Source organism: Esox lucius, chromosome 3, assembly GCF_011004845.1.
Source record: "Esox lucius isolate fEsoLuc1 chromosome 3, fEsoLuc1.pri, whole genome shotgun sequence".
Lineage (NCBI taxonomy): Eukaryota > Metazoa > Chordata > Actinopteri > Esociformes > Esocidae > Esox > Esox lucius.
Window position 1 is genome coordinate 17,302,212 of NC_047571.1, and position 18,115 is coordinate 17,320,326.

Here is an 18,115-nt window from a genome sequence, read left to right on the forward strand (position 1 = left end):
TGTGGGTGGACAGAGAGATACACAGGCAGGCAGGAGAACAGTTGGAAGGGAGGGTGCTGGGATAGAAAACCAGTGCCTGGGTGGGAGCTGTGAATGTGAGGTGCGCTGTGGAGTGTTACCACCACAGCACAGCTCTGCGTTGTATCAAAGAGGTCTAAAGGAGAATGACAAGTCGCCGTTAGTGAGATGAAGCACAGGTCGGTCATGCAGCAAGACAAATCCAAAACACACAAGCAAGACAACGTCAGAGTGACTCAAACAAAACAGTAGAGAAAGGTTTTGGAATAACCTAGTCAATTTACACTCATAAACCCCATTACAATTTTGTGCCATGACTGAAGTTGATGCTCAAAACTCAAATGTTTCTGAGTTAAAGCAGTTCTACTTTTAGGAGTAAGCAAACATTTCCTCACATCAATGTGAGACTGATTAACAACTATATGAAGTGTTTGGATACAGTATTTGCCAATGGTGCCACTGCCAATAATTGACTGTACTGGGGTAATCATATAAGCCCAAGTTTAAAAGGTTTATTTGTCTTTTGCAATAACAAGTTACGGCAATGAAACGCTTGGTTTTTTGGTCTTTCTATTCACTCCTTCCACACTTTGTAGAGTTCTCAAAGGGTTATTTGGCTGCCCCAATAGGATTTTTTTTTTTGAGCACTTTTAGTTTCCTGTTTGAACTTTTGTTTAGATAGAACCCTTTTGGGTTCCATGTAGAGTACAAGTTCTACCTGCAACCCAAAATAGTTATATTAGGGACTAAGAAGTGTTGTCCCTGGAACCAAAAAAGTGTTCCCCTACAGGAATGGCGGAAGAACCTGTCATGGTTCTATTATGAAAGTGTATCTATTTCTCAACATGTTGTGTTGCCTGCTGTTATGCTTTGTACAGTGTATTTCCTGTGATGTTGCCCTGATCTCTCCTTTAACCACATCCATTACTAACACAATTTTTTCTATCAATGTATTGTCATTTTGTATTACCTACCTTCACACCGTTTCATTATGTGTGCTTTCCATTTTATTTTTTATCAAGAAAAAAAACCCCACCCAGATCAGTTAAATTTACAATGAATGAAAGAGGATATAATCTCCTACACATTTCTAAAAACTGCTAACTCATTGCTGTTCCTAACCGACTGCCTTTCTCCCTTGTCCACTGTCCCACCCCCCAGCGGCCCCAGTCTTCCTGACTGAACTCCAGAGCCAGGACGTGCCTGACGGTTACCCCGTCAGCTTTGATTGCGTGGTGATCGGGAAGCCTCCACCCAGCGTGCGCTGGTTCAAGGACGGGAAGCTTCTGGAAGAAAACGACCACTACATGATCAATGAGGACCAGGAGGGCTGCCATCAGCTCATCATCACCACTGTGCTACCTTCGGACATGGGCGTCTACCGATGCATGGCTGAGAACACCAGAGGAACCGCCGCCACCAAGGCTGAGCTCAGGGTCGACAGTGAGTACCGAACCTTTAAGACTGACGGGTTTGTGTACTGGTTGAATAATTACTAGTTTATTCTGATACAATTTTGGTTTTGTTATTCTGCAATCTGCTTTTCCAGTTTCTTGCAGCTCTGACTATGATACTGCAGCTGATGCCACTGAGACGTCCTCCTACATCAGTGCCAAGGGCTACATGTCTAGGTGAGTAAGATGACTTCCTGATTCCTAACGGCGCCTGAAGCATTCCATTGGTCACGTTACTGACAGCTTTACTCTCTGCCTGTGCTCCACTTCAGGGAAACTGAAGCGTTTGAGTCTGTGGCAGAGGACGAGCAGATGCCACAAGTAATTGATGAGCTCCATGATGTGCATGTCAGCCCAGGCTCACCCATTGCTAAAATGCAACTTAAAGTTAAAGGTAGGTCTGCGGATTTCTCTCCACCAACTCTGTATTTGTCACACCAGTGAACACTGCTGTCTCCACGGCGCTGAAAGCACTAACCAAATGAAATGATTAAAGAAATTATAAATTGCGCATATTTAATGTCAACTTAATTGATAGTGTTTTTTCCCCACTTAATTTAATGTATTAAAGCTTATCTAAATTGGATAACATATCTGACACTTTTGTGCTGTCCGTATTTAAATGCACTTAGATTTACCTAATTGCTAATAAAATCATAATGAAGTTTACTTCAACTCCATTATATTATTTTTTCAATGTTTCCAATTTAAATAATTGTAAGCACAGTTGTGCAGTATATTTAATCATATTTATTTTGCACCTGGGCAGGTAAGTCAATGGCGATACATATTACTGCACAAGGGTTAAGTTAGTTGTCAATTAATATTTCGCAGGGTTCCCCCAGCCAAGAGTGTACTGGTTCAAGGATGGCCATCCGCTACGTTCCTCAGACAGGGTCCTGCTGATGGACAAGAGTGATGTCCACAGCATGGAGATCCTGGAGGTGAAGAAGGAAGACACGGGAGAGTACTCTGCTTACATCAGCAATCCTGCTGGCTCTGCATACTCTTCTGCACGGCTTCTGGTTCAGGGTAGGTCGATTCAAAATGCATTCTTTGACATTAATGGGGACAACATTTTCAACATTGGATAACATCCTTAGTCTACAATGCAATATGTGTTTTGTTGTATACACAACCTAACATACTTGTAGTTCCCAAATAATTCCCAGTTACCTTGTTTTAACAGGTCCAGGAGAGCTTACTCCAGTCGAGAAACATGGTATGTCATTATTATTTAATAATATTACATTATTGATTCATTGAATAATGTGTATTTTCCCGTAACCGTTCATTCATTGCTGCTTATGTTATAACCTATAACATGTTCTGAAATGTAAGACATGTCATAGTGACAACGCGGTTCTGAACTCATCTTCGATTTTCTAGATCCAAAGGTACCACTGGTGCCACCACGGTTCCTGGAGAGGTTCAGCAACCGAAAGGTTAAACAGGGAGCCAGCGTCACCATGTCTGTCAGAGTGGAAGGTATCTATCAATCACACCGACATGCATGCCAGGCGACAGACTGAGGGACTGTTCATCAACTCCCTCTGCCTGTTTCCTCTCTAAGGTTCTCCCACCCCCATGGTAACCTGGCTGAAGGAGGAATCTGCTAAGGACGTATTGTGGATTAAGCCAGACACTAAGGGCTATAAGGTGGCCAGCTCTGGGCGCCAACACAGCCTCATCCTCATGGACGTAGATTCTCGGCACACAGGCACCTACACCTGCATAGCCACAAACAGGGCGGGGCAGTCCATCTGCACTGCCCTCTTTGAGGTGGAGGACGGTAAGAAATCGTAGGATAATGCTGTTCTCGCGGGTTTTGTTTTTCTGCGAGGGATTCTCATTAGTCGTAACAATACAATAGCATCGGCTACTCTTCCTTAGGGTCTCAAATTTATACAGCACCATGAAATTGGACTGACGCGTGGATCAGGGGTTGACAGCGTATTATCTGTTTGTGAAATTGTCAGATGTTATATAATGCGTTCTAATTGGTAATATTGACATATTAGTAATGTATTATCTGCTTTCTGCAGTGGCACCACCACCAAAAGAAGACACCCACATCCCTCTGGGGATTACTATCAGCCCTCCAGAGGAGGAGACTGGCAAAGGAAAAATGCCTTATCTGGGTGAAGTTGGAACGGAAGAGTTCCTTATGAAACTTACCTCCCAGATCACAGAGATGGTATCTGCCAAGATCAGCCAAGGTGAGTAGGACTGTTTCATTGTATATCTAAAGCAGGGAATAATAGTTAGTGAGAGCATTGCAGTCATTTCATATTAGTTTTTTCAGTGTATTAACTGGGATGTTAGGATATATACAGTATCTCACAAAAGTGAGGACACCCCTCACATTTTTGTAAATATTTGAGTATATCTTTTCATGTGACAACACTGAAGAAATGACACTTTTCTACAATCTAAAGTAGTAAGTGTACAGCTTGTATAACAGTGTAAATCTGCTGTCCCCTCAAAATAACACAACACACAGCCATTAATGTCTAAATCGCTGACTGCAAAACACCCCTAAGTGAAAATTTCCAAATTGGGCCCAAAGTGTCAATATTGTATGTGCCCACCATAATTTTGCAGCACTGCCTTAACCCTTTTGGGCATGGAGTTCACCAGAGCTTCACAGGTTGCCACTGGAGTCCTCTTCCACTCCTCCATGATGACATCATGGAGCTGGTGGATGTTAGAGACCTTGCACTCCTCCACCTTCTGTTTGAAGTTGCCCCACAGATGCTCAATAGGGTTTAGGTCTGGAGACATGCTTGGCCAGTCCATCACCTTTACCTTCAGCTTTTTTAGCAAGGCAGTGGTCCTCTTGGAGGTGTGTTTGGAGTCGTTGGAATACTGTTGGAATACTGCCCTGCAGCCCAGTCTCTGAAGGGAGGGGACCATGCTCTGCTTCAGTATGTCCCAGTACATGTTGGCATTCATGGTTCCCTCAATGAACTGTAGCTCCCCAGTGCCGACAGCACTCTTGCACAGCCAGACCATAACACTCCCACCACCATGCTTGACTGTAGGCAAGACACACTTGTCTTGCCTGTCATCACCTGGTTACTGCCACACACGCTTGACACAATCTGAACCAAATAGGTTTATCTTGGTCTCATCAGACCACAGGACATGGTTCCAGTAATCCATGTCCTTAGTCTGCTTGTCTTCAGCAAACTGTTTGCGGGCTTTCTTGTGCATCATCTTTAGAAGAGGCTTCCTTCTGGGACAACAGCCATGCAGATCAATTTGATGCAGTGTGCGGCATATTGTCTGAGCACTGACAGGCAGACCCCCCACTCCTTCAACCTCTGCAGCAATGCTGGCAGCACTCATACATCTATTTCCCAAAGACAACCTCTGGATATGACGTTGAGCACGTGCACTCAACTTTTTTGGTCGACCATGGCGAGGCCTGTTCTGAGTGGAACCTGTCCTGTTAAACCGCTGTATGACATCAGATGGAGCCACCGTGCTGCAGCTCAGTTTCAGGGTTTTGGCAATCTTCTTATAGCCTAGGCCATCTTTATGTAGAGCAACAATAATTTTTTTCAGATCCTCAGAGAGTTATTTGCCATGAGGTGCCATGTTGAACTTCCAGTGATCAGTATGAGGGAGTGTGAGGGCGATAACACCAAATTTAACACACCTGCTCCCCATTTACACCTGAGACCTTGTAACACTTACATGTCACATGACACCAGGGAGGGAAAATAGCTAATTGGGCCCAATTGTAACATTTTCACTTTTGCGGTTTAGACATTAATGGCTGTGTGTTGATTTACTTTGAGAGGACAGCAAATTTACACTGTTATACTGTACACTGTTATATGCTGTACACTCACTACTTTACATTGTAGCAGTGTCATTTCTTCAGTGTACAGAAATGTGAGGGGTGTACTCACTTTAGTGAGATACTGTATGTGTATTTATATATATTTATTTATAAACTAGGTGGTTTAAATCCTGAATTATAGCGTTATGAACCTTTATAATACCATTATGAACACTTCAGACTATCTCTTCACAGTTTTACTCTTTTCCCAAATGCCATGGATCTGCTAACATGCCAGCGTTTGTTGGATGCAGCTACACTACTGCATTCATGGATGTTAGTCTTTACAAGTGCTTTGTACTGGCTTTTAAAAAGAGAATTGCACTGCCTCTTTCTGCTTGCCCTTTTCTTTCTGTGTTTGTAAAATCAGGGATGTTTTGTTCTATTTGTTTGCACTTGCTCTCAGTGTGTGGATTCCTACACCTTCCACCCCTCATGACTGACAGACATGGCTTTTCTTGAGATCATCCATGTCCCTACATCCATCCATTCACTCACATGTTCTCATTCAATCATTAATTTGTTATTCAGACAGCGCACAGAACCATCAAGTGCTCCAGTGGATGAAATCATGGCCCAAAGCCTCCAGTATGTATCTACAGCACATCAAGAGCTCTCACTAGAAGCCATACAATATTATGTATTTGCATATTGTTTGCACTTAATGTATTCCGATTTTCATCCAAAGTCTAATTTTAGAAAAGGGATCCTGAGTGAACAAATTACACCACATTAGTGTATATATTTACTTGATTAGCAATGGTATGCCATACCAGATGTATGTGTCAAAACATACTTGCCCTCTTACACTCAATAAATGGTTGTTTCACTTTAACCCACAAAGTTTGTAACTGAACTTCCTGTAGTTGCTCATTGGTGTCTTACATTGATTAAAGAGAAATGCTGGCCTATTTGCATACAGAGCTATTTTAACTCAGCCAAATATTATTTTTTTGCAGCATGAACTGCTCATTTCGTGTCTTGCTACAACATTTCAGTTGGGTTTAAATGTGCACTTTGTGGTCATTCCAGAAATGTTATACTTATTACTTATAAGCCGTTCTGGTACAGCATTATATCATTGTCTTGCTGCATGATGAGAGTGCTGTGTTGACCTTTTGGTTACAAGAAGCATGTGTGCTCCTAAGATGAAAAATGTAGGGATACACAAAGTTATTGATCTGGAGTTATCAAGCTTTTTCTAGTTACGTTATTGCGGCAAAGTTAATATTACACGTTGCACAGCAGAATATATCAGTATTTGTGAGTAAAGTAGGCACTAAAGAGCCCTGAGGACCAAGCTATGCTTCTGCTCACCCAGACTGTCTTTTAGAATTCTGTGCTACTGAAGTGTTGCTTCAGTGATTGTCTATCATGTCCTGAAGCAGCAAAGCATCCACAAAACATCCTACTACCACCATCATCCTGGACAATTAATATGATATTATTACTGTGGAATTAAATGTCTGGTTTCTGTTAGACACAATGAGACCCATGACGTTCAAAACAGTATGGACAAACTTCACTTGACTTCTTCAATGGCAACTACAGGAAGTGGAAAATCAGAAAATAATTTTCAGTGCCACGTTTTCATGCATTCATTTTAAAGTGTTGTAGCTGGAATACATGCCTACACCCAGACATGAATGACGAAAACGTAGACTTGACATATTTGCACAATATCTTTCTTTTGCACACTTCATGACTAATGGTTCACAAATAGATCACATTTTTTAATCAAATGACTTTTGTAGTAGCAGAACTGTTGAAGACAATAATGTGTAGCTGTTGAAGACTGTTGAAGACAATAATGTGTAGCTTAGCTAACCTTTTCATTAATGTTATAGATAAGATAGGAGAAAATCTCTTTCTGGGGTCAAGATGAAGTAGGTATCTGTGGATGTTTCACGTCTCCTCTCTGTGAACGTGTCTTGAATTTTTGGGAAGGTTGTGGGTGTTGTATTGCCTGCTGTCCTGGTTGCTTTCTGAACCCACTGCTTCCCCTCACTTCTGCAGCCTCACTGCGTGTCCCGGGAGGCGATAGCGACGATGAGACCAAGACACCCTCCCCCTCGCCGCACCACGGACGCTCTCGTCCTGGCTCCATCCTTGCTGAATCCTCTTCCGAGTCTGACGACCCAGATGCCAGAGGAGAGGTATGAAACCATCTGAATAATCAGCCATTCCAGTTATCAGTTGGAACACCTCTGTATCACCTTGCTCAAATGGTTCTGCTCTAGTTCGTTTTTTCCTTGCTTCCAAATGTGGGATTTAACTGAACTTGTTTCTTTTGCTCCTGATGTAGCAACCTGCCTTCATCTTCAGCATAACTAGTTCTGGGCAAAACTCTTGTCATCTAATGAGAACATTTAAAAGCCTGTTAGATACAACGTTATTTCTGACTGACTCCCACTACAGATGTTTGACATCTACGTGGCTACAGCTGATTACAACCCCACCATCCCCAGCAAAGAGACCATTTCACTGAAAGAGGGCCAATATGTTGAGGTTCTGGACTCAGCACACCCACTCAAATGGCTGGTCCGGACCAAACCAACCAAAACCACCCCATCCCGCCAAGGCTGGGTCTCACCTGCCTACCTGGACAAGAAACTCAAGGTGTGTTTCTCGTTCGATGCCACAGATTTTCAACTAACATTTAACATCTTCATTTTGCCGTTTGCTGTTATTTCTACTGTAGTCCAAGTTTTAAATTGTATTATATTATTGATGTAATTTTTTACTATTGTGTTTTAGCTGTCTGCCGATGCTGGTGATATTCCTGAGCCTGGTGGAGAAGAGTTGTCAGAAGGAGAGTACAAGAAGAGGCTGCTGTGAGTTTAGACTTTGTCACACTTCTGTCAGTACCAGCAATTATCATGAGATCTAACTTCTTTTCTAGAACATTTTGGCCCTGCATGCGCAAGCAGGAAACACTGCCAGACTCACAAGCCACAATAATAACCACAATGCTTTGTTGTTCCCAGCCAACTGATCCAGGACATGATCAGCAGTGAGGAAGAGTTTGTCAAAGAGATGGACTTCTTCACCTCCCACCATGTAAAGCAAGTGGAGAGCCCAAGTGCTCCATCTGATGTCACCAGCCAGAAGGAGGTCATATTCAGAAACATAAATGACATCAAGGCCTTTCATGACAAGTACGTTTATTTAAACTAAGTAGGGAGACGTGTTAAGATCAAGGTCTCGTTTACCACATTGAACCAAGTGTCAATTTCGTATCCTGCAAAAATATAGACATTTGCCATAAAGCAAAGAGATTCTTTGAAAATGAAGAGAAATTATATACAAATATATATATATATTAAAACCTGGCTGCATACCACCTGCAGTAACTCCTGAACCACCCAGGGGTCCCTGGTCCCCAGTTGGAGAACCCCAGTATTACACAGTCAGGTCCAAAATGATTGGTACCCTTAATAAAAATGAGAAAAAAACCTGAATATTAATATAATTGCTCAGAGTAAGAAATGTTCTTCCCTATTTAAAACATGTTGGTGCAGTCATTGCAGCTATAGCTGGCACAAACAGTTAGTGTTTATGGAGGCAATTCCTTTTTTATAGGGGGCATTGAATGTTTGAACTTATTTTCTGCCTTCTTTAGACGATCACATTGCAATTAAGTAGGAAATTAAGTTAATGTGTAATCTTTTGTGTTTCTTGTCTTGTTAAATTGTGCAAGTGGTTTTACCCCCCCCCCCCAAAAAAAAAAAAAAAACATGAAATACAGTAATCAAATTAAAAAATATCTAAAAAAGTTGCTGAATGAATTAACCCCAGACTGTGTTGGGCAGATCCATGCTCCCTAAGTTGAAGGAGTGTGACACAGATGACGATGTGGCCATGCGGTTCCTCAGAAGCACAGAGGGCTTTGAGAAATACCTCCATTACATCATAGGGCAGCAAAAGGCTGAGGATGCTATCAGTGACAAGACCATACACAGCTTCTTTAAAGTAAGTGCCCCCTGTTTACAGATCCCTATTCAACAGTTGTCCTCTTCATGTCATCGTGATAGCTTAAAGCTGTCTACGTCTTTGCCACAGGAATACACAGACAAAGAACAGGCCACTACAGACCCTGCTGAAGGTCCTGTACTGAGCATCAACGCCTACCTACAGAGACCTTTGGACAGAATCCAGAAGTACAAGGCCTTGCTCAAGGTATTCTTTGCTCTTAAAAATCAGAACCAATCGCCTTAAATATGTGTGAAGTACAATTAAACACACCCAGAATGTTACATAGTGTTTATTTTGTGGTAGTTCTGGGATGACAGTGTTGAATGCAGAGCTACAGTCCACAAACAGTCTTACCACACTGACAGTACGCTACAGTGTGAATGAATGCACCTGAGCCTGGGTTGTCATGTTTATGTCATTTAATGTTTACCGTTATTGTTCCTGTTTCTCTGACTGCAGGAGCTCATCAGAAACAAAGCCAGGAATGGTCAGAACTGCTGTCTGCTGGAGGAGGCCTATGCCATGGTTTCATCCCTACCGCAGCGCTCTGAGAACACACACCATGTCTCCATGATAGAGAACTACCCAGCCAATCTGGATGTATTGGGGGAGCCTATCAGACAGGTGAATAGCCAACATAAAATGTCTTCAGTTTTGTGCCTGTTGAATATGACCACCATGGTCTTGGGGTTTTAGAATCCATTTCGTTGGAGTTTGTATAGTGTGTGATGGTGTTGTTTTGTGCTGGGCCCATTCAAGGTGTGATGGTGTTGTTTTGTGCAGGGCCCGTTGATGGTGTGATGGTGTTGTTGTGTGCAGGGCCCGTTCATAGTGTGATGGTGTTGTTGTGTGCAGGGCCCGTTCATGGTGTGATTGTGTTGTTGTGTGCAAGGGCCCGTTCATGGTGTGATGGTGTTGTTGTGTGCAGGGCCCGTTCATAGTGTGATGGTGTTGTTGTGTGCAGGGCCCGTTCATGGTGTGATTGTGTTGTTGTGTGCAAGGGCCCGTTCATGGTGTGATGGTGTTGTTTTGTGCAGGGCATGTTCAAGGTGTGATGGTGTTGTTTTGTGCAGGGCCCGTTCATGGTGTGGGAGGGAGCACCAGGGGTAAGGTCGTCCTCCAGAGGCCACCACCGCCACGCATTCCTCTTTAAAAACTACGTCATCATCTGCAAATCCAAGAGAGACACTAACTCAGACACCCAGAGCTACGTCTTTAAGAACATGATGAAGGTAACACTTCATTGCTCTTTCTATTATTTTTACTTCACATTGCCGGCAACTGAAACAACATGCTGCCGAATTTGTCAACTCCAGACAATTACAATACCAGACAATTACAACTCCAGACAATTACAATCAATTATTCAAGATGGGCATAGTAGATTATGTTGGGTGGAGATAATATTTTGTCATTTTCACAGTTTCTATCTTAATCTTATCCAAAATGTGATTATGTTCATATCTGAGGTGTAGATTATTAAAACATGTGAAGATGGATCTGGATGCTGAAAATAATTTCTACCAATTACCCCTAAAAAGTCGAAAAGGAAGCTTTTGAGTTTGGAACAGAAGGGTTAAAATTAAGAGACCACTGCAAATTTAACGCTTCTGTACCTCACTAAAAACTTTCCTTTTCAACTTTTTTGGAGAGGAAAGAAAGATGTGCAGTGGTCTCGTAATTTTTTCTGGATCTTTATATATAACGTATTAATTCAATATTTACTAAAAATCTATAACGTAAATCTCTGTTAATTACTGTTTCTCTGTCCGTCCTTCTCCCCAGCTGAACAACATAGACGTGAATGAGACAGTGGAGGGTGACGACCGGGCCTTTGAGATCTGGCACGAGCGTGAAGACTCTGTCAGGAAGTACACGCTACAGGCTCGGACCGTCTTCATCAAGAACTCCTGGCTGAGAGACCTCAGAGAGCTGCAGCAACGATACACCATCCCTGCCTGGAGTACATCTAACACACACTCATCCACCTGAGACAGACACACACACACAATCCCTATTCCTTAAACATAAACAGAACCTTAACCACAATAACCTAACGTTCATGACTTAAATTAGCCCTAATGGGTAATCCTAAACCTACCCGTAATAACTAAACCTAAAAGTAACATCTAACACTATGCCCAATTCTACGTTTTATCCGAAACCTAATAAACATATTTTACATACATTACTATGGAATTGCATACAATCACTGAGATAATTCGGGTTAGGGTTACACTGATGTGTGAATTCATCCCTCTGTCTTTCCAGGTATGCCTGACTTTGATGAGCTTCTAGCTGACTGCACGGCAGAGCTGGGACAGACGGTGAAACTTGCCTGCAAGGTTACTGGAGTGCCCAAACCTGTTGTCATTTGGTACAAGGGTAAGAGATCCACCAGTGAGTCCACTGGGTGTGTGCACAGTAGATCATGTTTGTTTTCCACTACCTAACCCATACTCTGTTTCTGTAGAAATCACCTGCTGTATTTTACCCCTTTTTGTCCCCCAATGTCATTATATCCAAATGTCTCTACTGTCGTGTTCCATTGAAAACAACTTCCTAGGGCATTCGGGAGTGTTTAAGGTCAAAACATATTTTTTGACCTTAAAACTTCTCCGACCCACTTTGCACACTCCCCTGATGACCTAAGGTCTACGCCTGAGGGATTAGCTGGAGCAAAATGAGGCCAGAATATTCCTGCTGACAATGCCTCCCTGCTCCCTGTGCGACCGGCTAGCACCGAGATGGTGATGTTCAGCTTGGTGATATGGAAGAGCGTCTTAGATAGCTGAGCCGCCTAGGACGCCCCACAGGTCTGTGCTCACACCTCTTCCTCCTCTTATGACAGATGGGCGTCCAGTAGAGGCTGACCCTCACCACATCATCATCGAGGACCCAGACGGTTCCTGCACCCTGATTCTGGACAACATGACGGCCAGCGACTCTGGACAGTACATGTGCTTCGCCACCAGCACAGCAGGCAACGCAAGCACTCTGGGAAAGATCACTGTCCAAGGTGCCTCAGTAACACAAGGGACATGACATTTAACCCCCCAGCTTGAACTTGGGATTTGAATTTAGTGTGCCTAGTATCTACTAATGAGAATAAGATTTCAGAAATATATGGTCATGGATATTTACAGTAAAACATTTTTAATGCAATTCCAAGAATCAAACATAATCCTGGTTCAAAAGTGTGATTCTTATGAGAGAGCACCTTTTGGGAACGTTTCTGTGTTTTGTAGTGCCTCCTCGTTTTGTGAACAAGATAAGGAATGCCGTGTTGGTCGCTGGTGAAGATGTGCAGTTCTCCTGCACCATTCAAAGCGCCCCCAGCCCCAAGATCAGGTCAGCACACCACAACGCACCCTCTATGATGCACTTCAAAGAGACACCTTTTTAGTGACAAACTGTTATTCATTTCTTGCTACTGTGTTATGTTGCCCTTTCTTAATATTTAATACAAACGTATCTTTGGGGACTCTGTTTTATGTAAGAATTGAAGACTCATTGTCTGCTTTCCTTTGCCAGGTGGTTCAAGGATGGGCGGCTTTTGACTGACCAGGAGAGGTATCAGACCTACAGTGAGACTCGCAGTGGAGTCCTGGTGCTTGTCATTAAAGGCCCTACGGAGAGAGACCTGGGACACTACGAGTGTGAGGTAGGCCTAGAATTCACCACCCCCCAACTAAAGTATATGCAGAGAAATGCATTATTCACGCCCCCCCTTACATTTTATTGTTGTTGCAGTTGATCAAGTCATTGATTTGTGATTTTATTTTTCAACAATCTTCAAGTGATATGAAATTGCAGTATAATATGATATATAATATAAATTCATATAAATGTTTAAATGTCAATGAAAGATAAGACACAAATACAGTGTACTTCGATTAGATATGTATAGTCCCCCCTGAATCAATATGTATTAGAAAAACCTTTACGAGACATTAAGTATGTGAGTTGTCTATGGTAAATCTATGAAAGCTTTACACACCTGGATTATGTTATCTTTTGTTTTATTCTTCATGCTTTGTCAAGGTGTTGGGGATCATGGCTAGACAGACATTTTCAAGTCTGGCTATACATTTTTAAAACAGATCAAAGTTCAAACTTTAATTTGGCCAATTTTCTTGTGCTTACACATAACCAATTTATTTAAAATTTGCCATTTGCCATTATTGAAAACAGCCATGCCATGATAGAGCAAAGACAAATAAGGCTGAAAATGTTGATAATATGCTACTGCCTTGTTGCATATAGAATGCTTTTTTACATGCTGAAAGAGATACATGTCTGATTTGTTACTACCTTTCTTTATTGCAACTTTAAAAAAGGTCCCTGGTATTTGTAGCAGAAATGTATGTTGTTGCAATTCCCTATTACTTCACACAGAGTTGAGACCATGTAAGTTATGATTTTCATCATGCTATGATTTCAAGAATGCTATGTTCACGTTGTTTTAAATAATAGCTGGTGTAGGTCAATCACAACAAAGCACACTTGAATCCTTATTTTTTACACTTTGCTAGTCCAGAAGTCCAAGGAAGGGGAATATTCCAAATCCACTCCAGGAATGACTTTCAGAATAAGCCTCATACTGGACTGCACTTTAAATAGTTTATTCATTCAGTAGGTTGAAATTGGTTCCAGGAAAACATTCCTGGAACCAGTTGTAAAACACTAGCCTGCCAATTCATCAATATATCACCTGTGAATCTGAATGTTTCACCTGTGAATGATCCAATTAAAAGTGCCTTTTGAGAATAACAGTATATGGTAACATGTAACAAGGTTTCCTCTCTCTAAAGATAAGATGTAGTCAGCAACACCAATTTATTCTCCTTCCTGCCCATCCCAGTTGTCCAATCGACTGGGCAGTGCTAAATGTGCAGCTGATCTGTGCCTACCTTCAGCTGTGGCTAGAAGAGGAGAGCAGGCGATCACCATTGAAGGTAGGAGTATTCCACTTCTTATACATAGCACTAAGCATTAGTTATAACAGTTGCATCATTAATTTATATTACCAAATCCTTTAAACGTACAGAATGTATTTGCTTTTCATTTCCATAAGCTGCAATAATTGAGTTAAATAGATGAATCAACAACAAATAAGATTAAATAAATGAACATTAATGAACAAAATTTAGTTTTTAGAAATTAGCAAGATTTTTCTTTTGCTAACTATAAACTCCATCCTGCTTTCTTGGTAGTCACAGAGCAGGAAACTAAAATACCAAAGAAAACCATAATCATGTAAGTATGACGGGGAAATGATGCAGACTAGAAGATACATGTAACCCTGTGTGTCCCCTTTTAGCTTCAGCATGCATGGCTCTGCAGTATTTCAAACCTGAGTGTGAGTTTCTCAGCCCATTATATAACCTTATTAATAAGGAACCAACACATGTAATGGATACTGAATGGATTGGATACAAAGTCACTGTTAATCTTTATTTCCATCTGAAGAAGTCCCTTAATTCCTGTACCATCGTAATGCCTATCGTGACGTGTTTGTATGAGCAGGCATGAGTTAACTGGTCCACTTTGCTTTGAATGTGTGGACACGCTAATTAACAGCTTGCTCATGTCAGACCTGTGTGAAAACAGCATGCCAACAAGCTGTTCAACCCTTTTTATACCCCCCCCCTCTCTCTCTCTCACGCCCTTTTGTGCTTATCCTCTCATGCTTCCTGGTCTGTCACTCTGTGCTGTGTCCCCTTCCAGAGAGGAGACCATAACCACAGTGGTGAAGAACACGCGCATGAAACGACGTGGCATGTCCCCGTCTGGGTTCAACCGCTCAGAAACATCCACCCCAGATCTCCCCACCACCCCCACTGGCATGGCCAGGCAGAGGAGGCAGGCTTCCAGCAGGAAAACTACCATCCCCACCCTCTACGTCACAGAGCCCCAGGGGGCCACCGGGGCCCGGGCCGCGGACAACAAGTGGGTGGAGGTGGAGGAAATCATTGAGTACAAGGTCAACAAGTCACCCAGGCCACCCAGGAGGAGAGGGGTCTCCCCAGCCAGAGTGGAGAGGGTGAACACCCCCTCCTCCACCAGGCCACGGAGAACCCCCAACCCCAATGCCAACAACTCCAACAACAAGCTGGTCGAGTTGCAGGGGGCCCAGTCCTGGGACGATGACACAGTGGTTGAGACTGGATCTGCTGTGGCCTCTGGACTCAGTGTAGAGAACCAAGAAGTCTCCACTGTTCTAGTCCCTAATGAATGTGAAGAGGATGAGGCCTGGCTAGAGGAACAGCAAGAGGCCATTGTTGCAGAACCAGATGACGACGACACCAAAACACTCAAGGATCTGGAGCCCAAGATCCTGACCCAAGGCGGTCGTGTTCTCACCCTGGAAGACCTGGAGGACTACATTCCCAGGGAGGGGGAGACCTTTGGCTCCTCCAATACCCCCTTGTCCCCTGACGAGAGGCCCTGTGAGATCTCAGTGCTCCAGAGGGAGATTGGGGGCTCTGCTGTTGGCCAGCCAGTGCTGCTCAACTTGGGGAGGCCTGTGGTTGTGCCTCGTGAGAGGGCCAGACCTGGCTTCTTCACCCGCTTCAGAGAGCACTTCTCAGGCAGTGTGTTCTCCCCAGCCACTGCCCACCACCCCAGCGAAGCCCAGTCCAGGAGGGAGATTCCCATCCAGGTCAGCCACGCCAAGGTAGAGGTCAAGCCGTCATACTGCTCTGAGGTGCAGAAAGTCAAAGGTGGACAGCAAAGTTACAAAACCAAGGTTTTCACTTCAGTGGGCAAGCCAGTCAATCTTCAGATTAGCAGTAAGAGCCAATATCAAAACCAATAACCTAGTGTGTGAAAATATGTTTCATTGTCTGATGGCTTTAAACCAAGCTGGCTTTGAACCAAGCAGATTGTTGTTATTTAATGAAACGTACAGAGTCGTGTTAGTCTTAAATGGGAACATGTCTACATAGGTGTTCAAAATCATATCTAACCTTGCATTTTACTGCCAATGGCAGATCATTCCATTTTGAAGCAACCCTTCTGAAAGTAAAATGCAGACACAGCAAGTCAGTCCTTTTAAAGACAAAACATCAACAGAGGGTTGAATATGTTGTTTAGGCTAAATGATTTCCAACCATCATTACATACTATTCAGACTTCAATTTGTTGTTGCCTTGCTTACCACATATTTGATGTACTGAAATATACAGAAAAACATGTTTTGTGACATCAGCTGACAAACAAAATCCATCTTATTTACCCTGAGATGACAGATGTTTTGCATGTTATAATCTTGACTTCTGTTCCTTGGAGAACACCAGTCAAAAGCACTATGTATTTCTGTTTTCCACAGCTGAAATGGAATGCACAAAGGATATCTACCATGACTTGTAGCATATCAGTTTGTACACAGACATGGGTTTTAACATTAAGTTACGAAACCAGTGACTTCATAAAACAAAGATGACATTATAAAAATAGGCCATCAGATTTTAAATGTTGTAAAGAAGGAATATTGGAATACTTTTATCTGAAGCAACTTGCTATCATGGATGCAAAAAAATAAGATTGACAACATTGATAGAAGGATGGAAAAAAGTAGAAAAGAACATTGATTATCAGTGGCTGGATTGTGTGAAACATTGAGTATCCACATTAGACACTGTCTGGCTGAGAATATAAGAAGCAGATAAGTCATATCCATTGATCAATCAATTTTACTTCAGATTGTGTTGTCCGCTCCAACTATGCGGAAAAGTTTGGATTGTGTTAAAACATTTCTAGATGAGCAGAGCATTAACACTAACTGTATGTCACTTGTAGTGTGGATGCTGGGATGATCTAGTTCTATACAGGTCTCATATAAATGGCCTCTGATTATTTCAGGTTATCAGCAGTGGATTGTCACAGGGGATTTTGCTGATTACGTTAGGGTAAAATAATAGAAATATTTTTTTGAAAAGTGGCAGCATGGAATGTGTTAGCTATTGAAAAGTAAGTAAATTAATATTCATCCAATTAATATAATTTAATATATTTGGTTAATTTAAAAGGACAGCTATATAGTTTGGAGTGGGTTATTTATCATACTGGATTTATGAACTTTGTTGCATTAATATTTTGTTTAAAAATATCAAAATGACTACTTACCAAAGTAATGTGGGGCAGTTAATTTTAACTTGTAATAGCATTGAATTATATATTTGTGTGGTTAGAAACGCATAAGATAAATGGTTTTGGCTGTCTGCTAATGTTAATTTGAAGGACATTGAGTACTTCAAGTGTTGAATATACCAAAATAAATGAATTGCAATTGATGAACATGATCATCCTGTTTATTGACTTCCATTAAATGTAAGGTTTGTTGGTAATACAACCACAAATGTAAATGTTTATCCTCTTTTCTATGGTCTTCCATTACATTATTTCACCAGTACAAGGGTATGCCTATGAAATACTTCTCAGAACTGGAAGTGAACAACTGTAGCTAGCTATATTGTAGCCTTTTACATATTTCTTGTCAGGTACTGGCCTAATACTATTTTCCCATAATGTTCAGCAAATGAATGGCCATTTTCATAAAAAAAAAACAGAATCACTACATAAACAAATAAGGATATTTAGGCAATGGATTCTTTATTTGACTACAATTGTAAAATACATACATAGTTACTAGGCATACATATGTAAAACAAATACCATTGTCAATACCAGACCAAAGAAAAGACATTAGAGGCTATAAAATATGTAATATAAAATTGTTGAAAAAGCGAAATAACTAAGACTTGTAAATAAATGTAATTTTCAAAGAGATATTTAATAGAGGACAAGAAGCTAT

At 41.8% G+C, this 18,115-nt stretch overlaps 1 protein-coding gene across 18 annotated transcripts in view; it reads left to right on the top strand.

Moving 5' to 3' along the window:
• Nucleotides 1-17,598, top strand: part of obscnb (obscurin, cytoskeletal calmodulin and titin-interacting RhoGEF b) — a 75,814-nt gene extending 58,216 nt beyond the window's left edge. For 17 of the 18 annotated variants that reach the window (XM_034290168.1, XM_034290169.1, XM_034290174.1 and 14 more), the window contains 25 exons: nucleotides 1,180-1,461; nucleotides 1,568-1,649; nucleotides 1,745-1,866; nucleotides 2,307-2,504; nucleotides 2,662-2,694; nucleotides 2,862-2,960; nucleotides 3,046-3,264; nucleotides 3,518-3,691; nucleotides 5,854-5,910; nucleotides 7,339-7,478; nucleotides 7,741-7,941; nucleotides 8,080-8,156; nucleotides 8,310-8,480; nucleotides 9,135-9,294; nucleotides 9,385-9,501; nucleotides 9,757-9,921; nucleotides 10,371-10,529; nucleotides 11,083-11,260; nucleotides 11,569-11,682; nucleotides 12,149-12,316; nucleotides 12,546-12,648; nucleotides 12,832-12,961; nucleotides 14,162-14,255; nucleotides 14,514-14,556; nucleotides 15,028-17,598. In XM_034290168.1, the coding sequence (XP_034146059.1) occupies nucleotides 1,180-1,461; nucleotides 1,568-1,649; nucleotides 1,745-1,866; nucleotides 2,307-2,504; nucleotides 2,662-2,694; nucleotides 2,862-2,960; nucleotides 3,046-3,264; nucleotides 3,518-3,691; nucleotides 5,854-5,910; nucleotides 7,339-7,478; nucleotides 7,741-7,941; nucleotides 8,080-8,156; nucleotides 8,310-8,480; nucleotides 9,135-9,294; nucleotides 9,385-9,501; nucleotides 9,757-9,921; nucleotides 10,371-10,529; nucleotides 11,083-11,260; nucleotides 11,569-11,682; nucleotides 12,149-12,316; nucleotides 12,546-12,648; nucleotides 12,832-12,961; nucleotides 14,162-14,255; nucleotides 14,514-14,556; nucleotides 15,028-16,117 (4,376 nt within the window). In that variant the 3' untranslated portion in view covers nucleotides 16,118-17,598. The remainder of the gene's footprint in view (nucleotides 1-1,179; nucleotides 1,462-1,567; nucleotides 1,650-1,744; nucleotides 1,867-2,306; nucleotides 2,505-2,661; nucleotides 2,695-2,861; nucleotides 2,961-3,045; nucleotides 3,265-3,517; nucleotides 3,692-5,853; nucleotides 5,911-7,338; nucleotides 7,479-7,740; nucleotides 7,942-8,079; nucleotides 8,157-8,309; nucleotides 8,481-9,134; nucleotides 9,295-9,384; nucleotides 9,502-9,756; nucleotides 9,922-10,370; nucleotides 10,530-11,082; nucleotides 11,261-11,568; nucleotides 11,683-12,148; nucleotides 12,317-12,545; nucleotides 12,649-12,831; nucleotides 12,962-14,161; nucleotides 14,256-14,513; nucleotides 14,557-15,027) is intronic. The other variant, XM_034290170.1, reaches the window with a different exon arrangement.
• The last annotated feature ends 517 nt before the right edge of the window (nucleotides 17,599-18,115 follow it).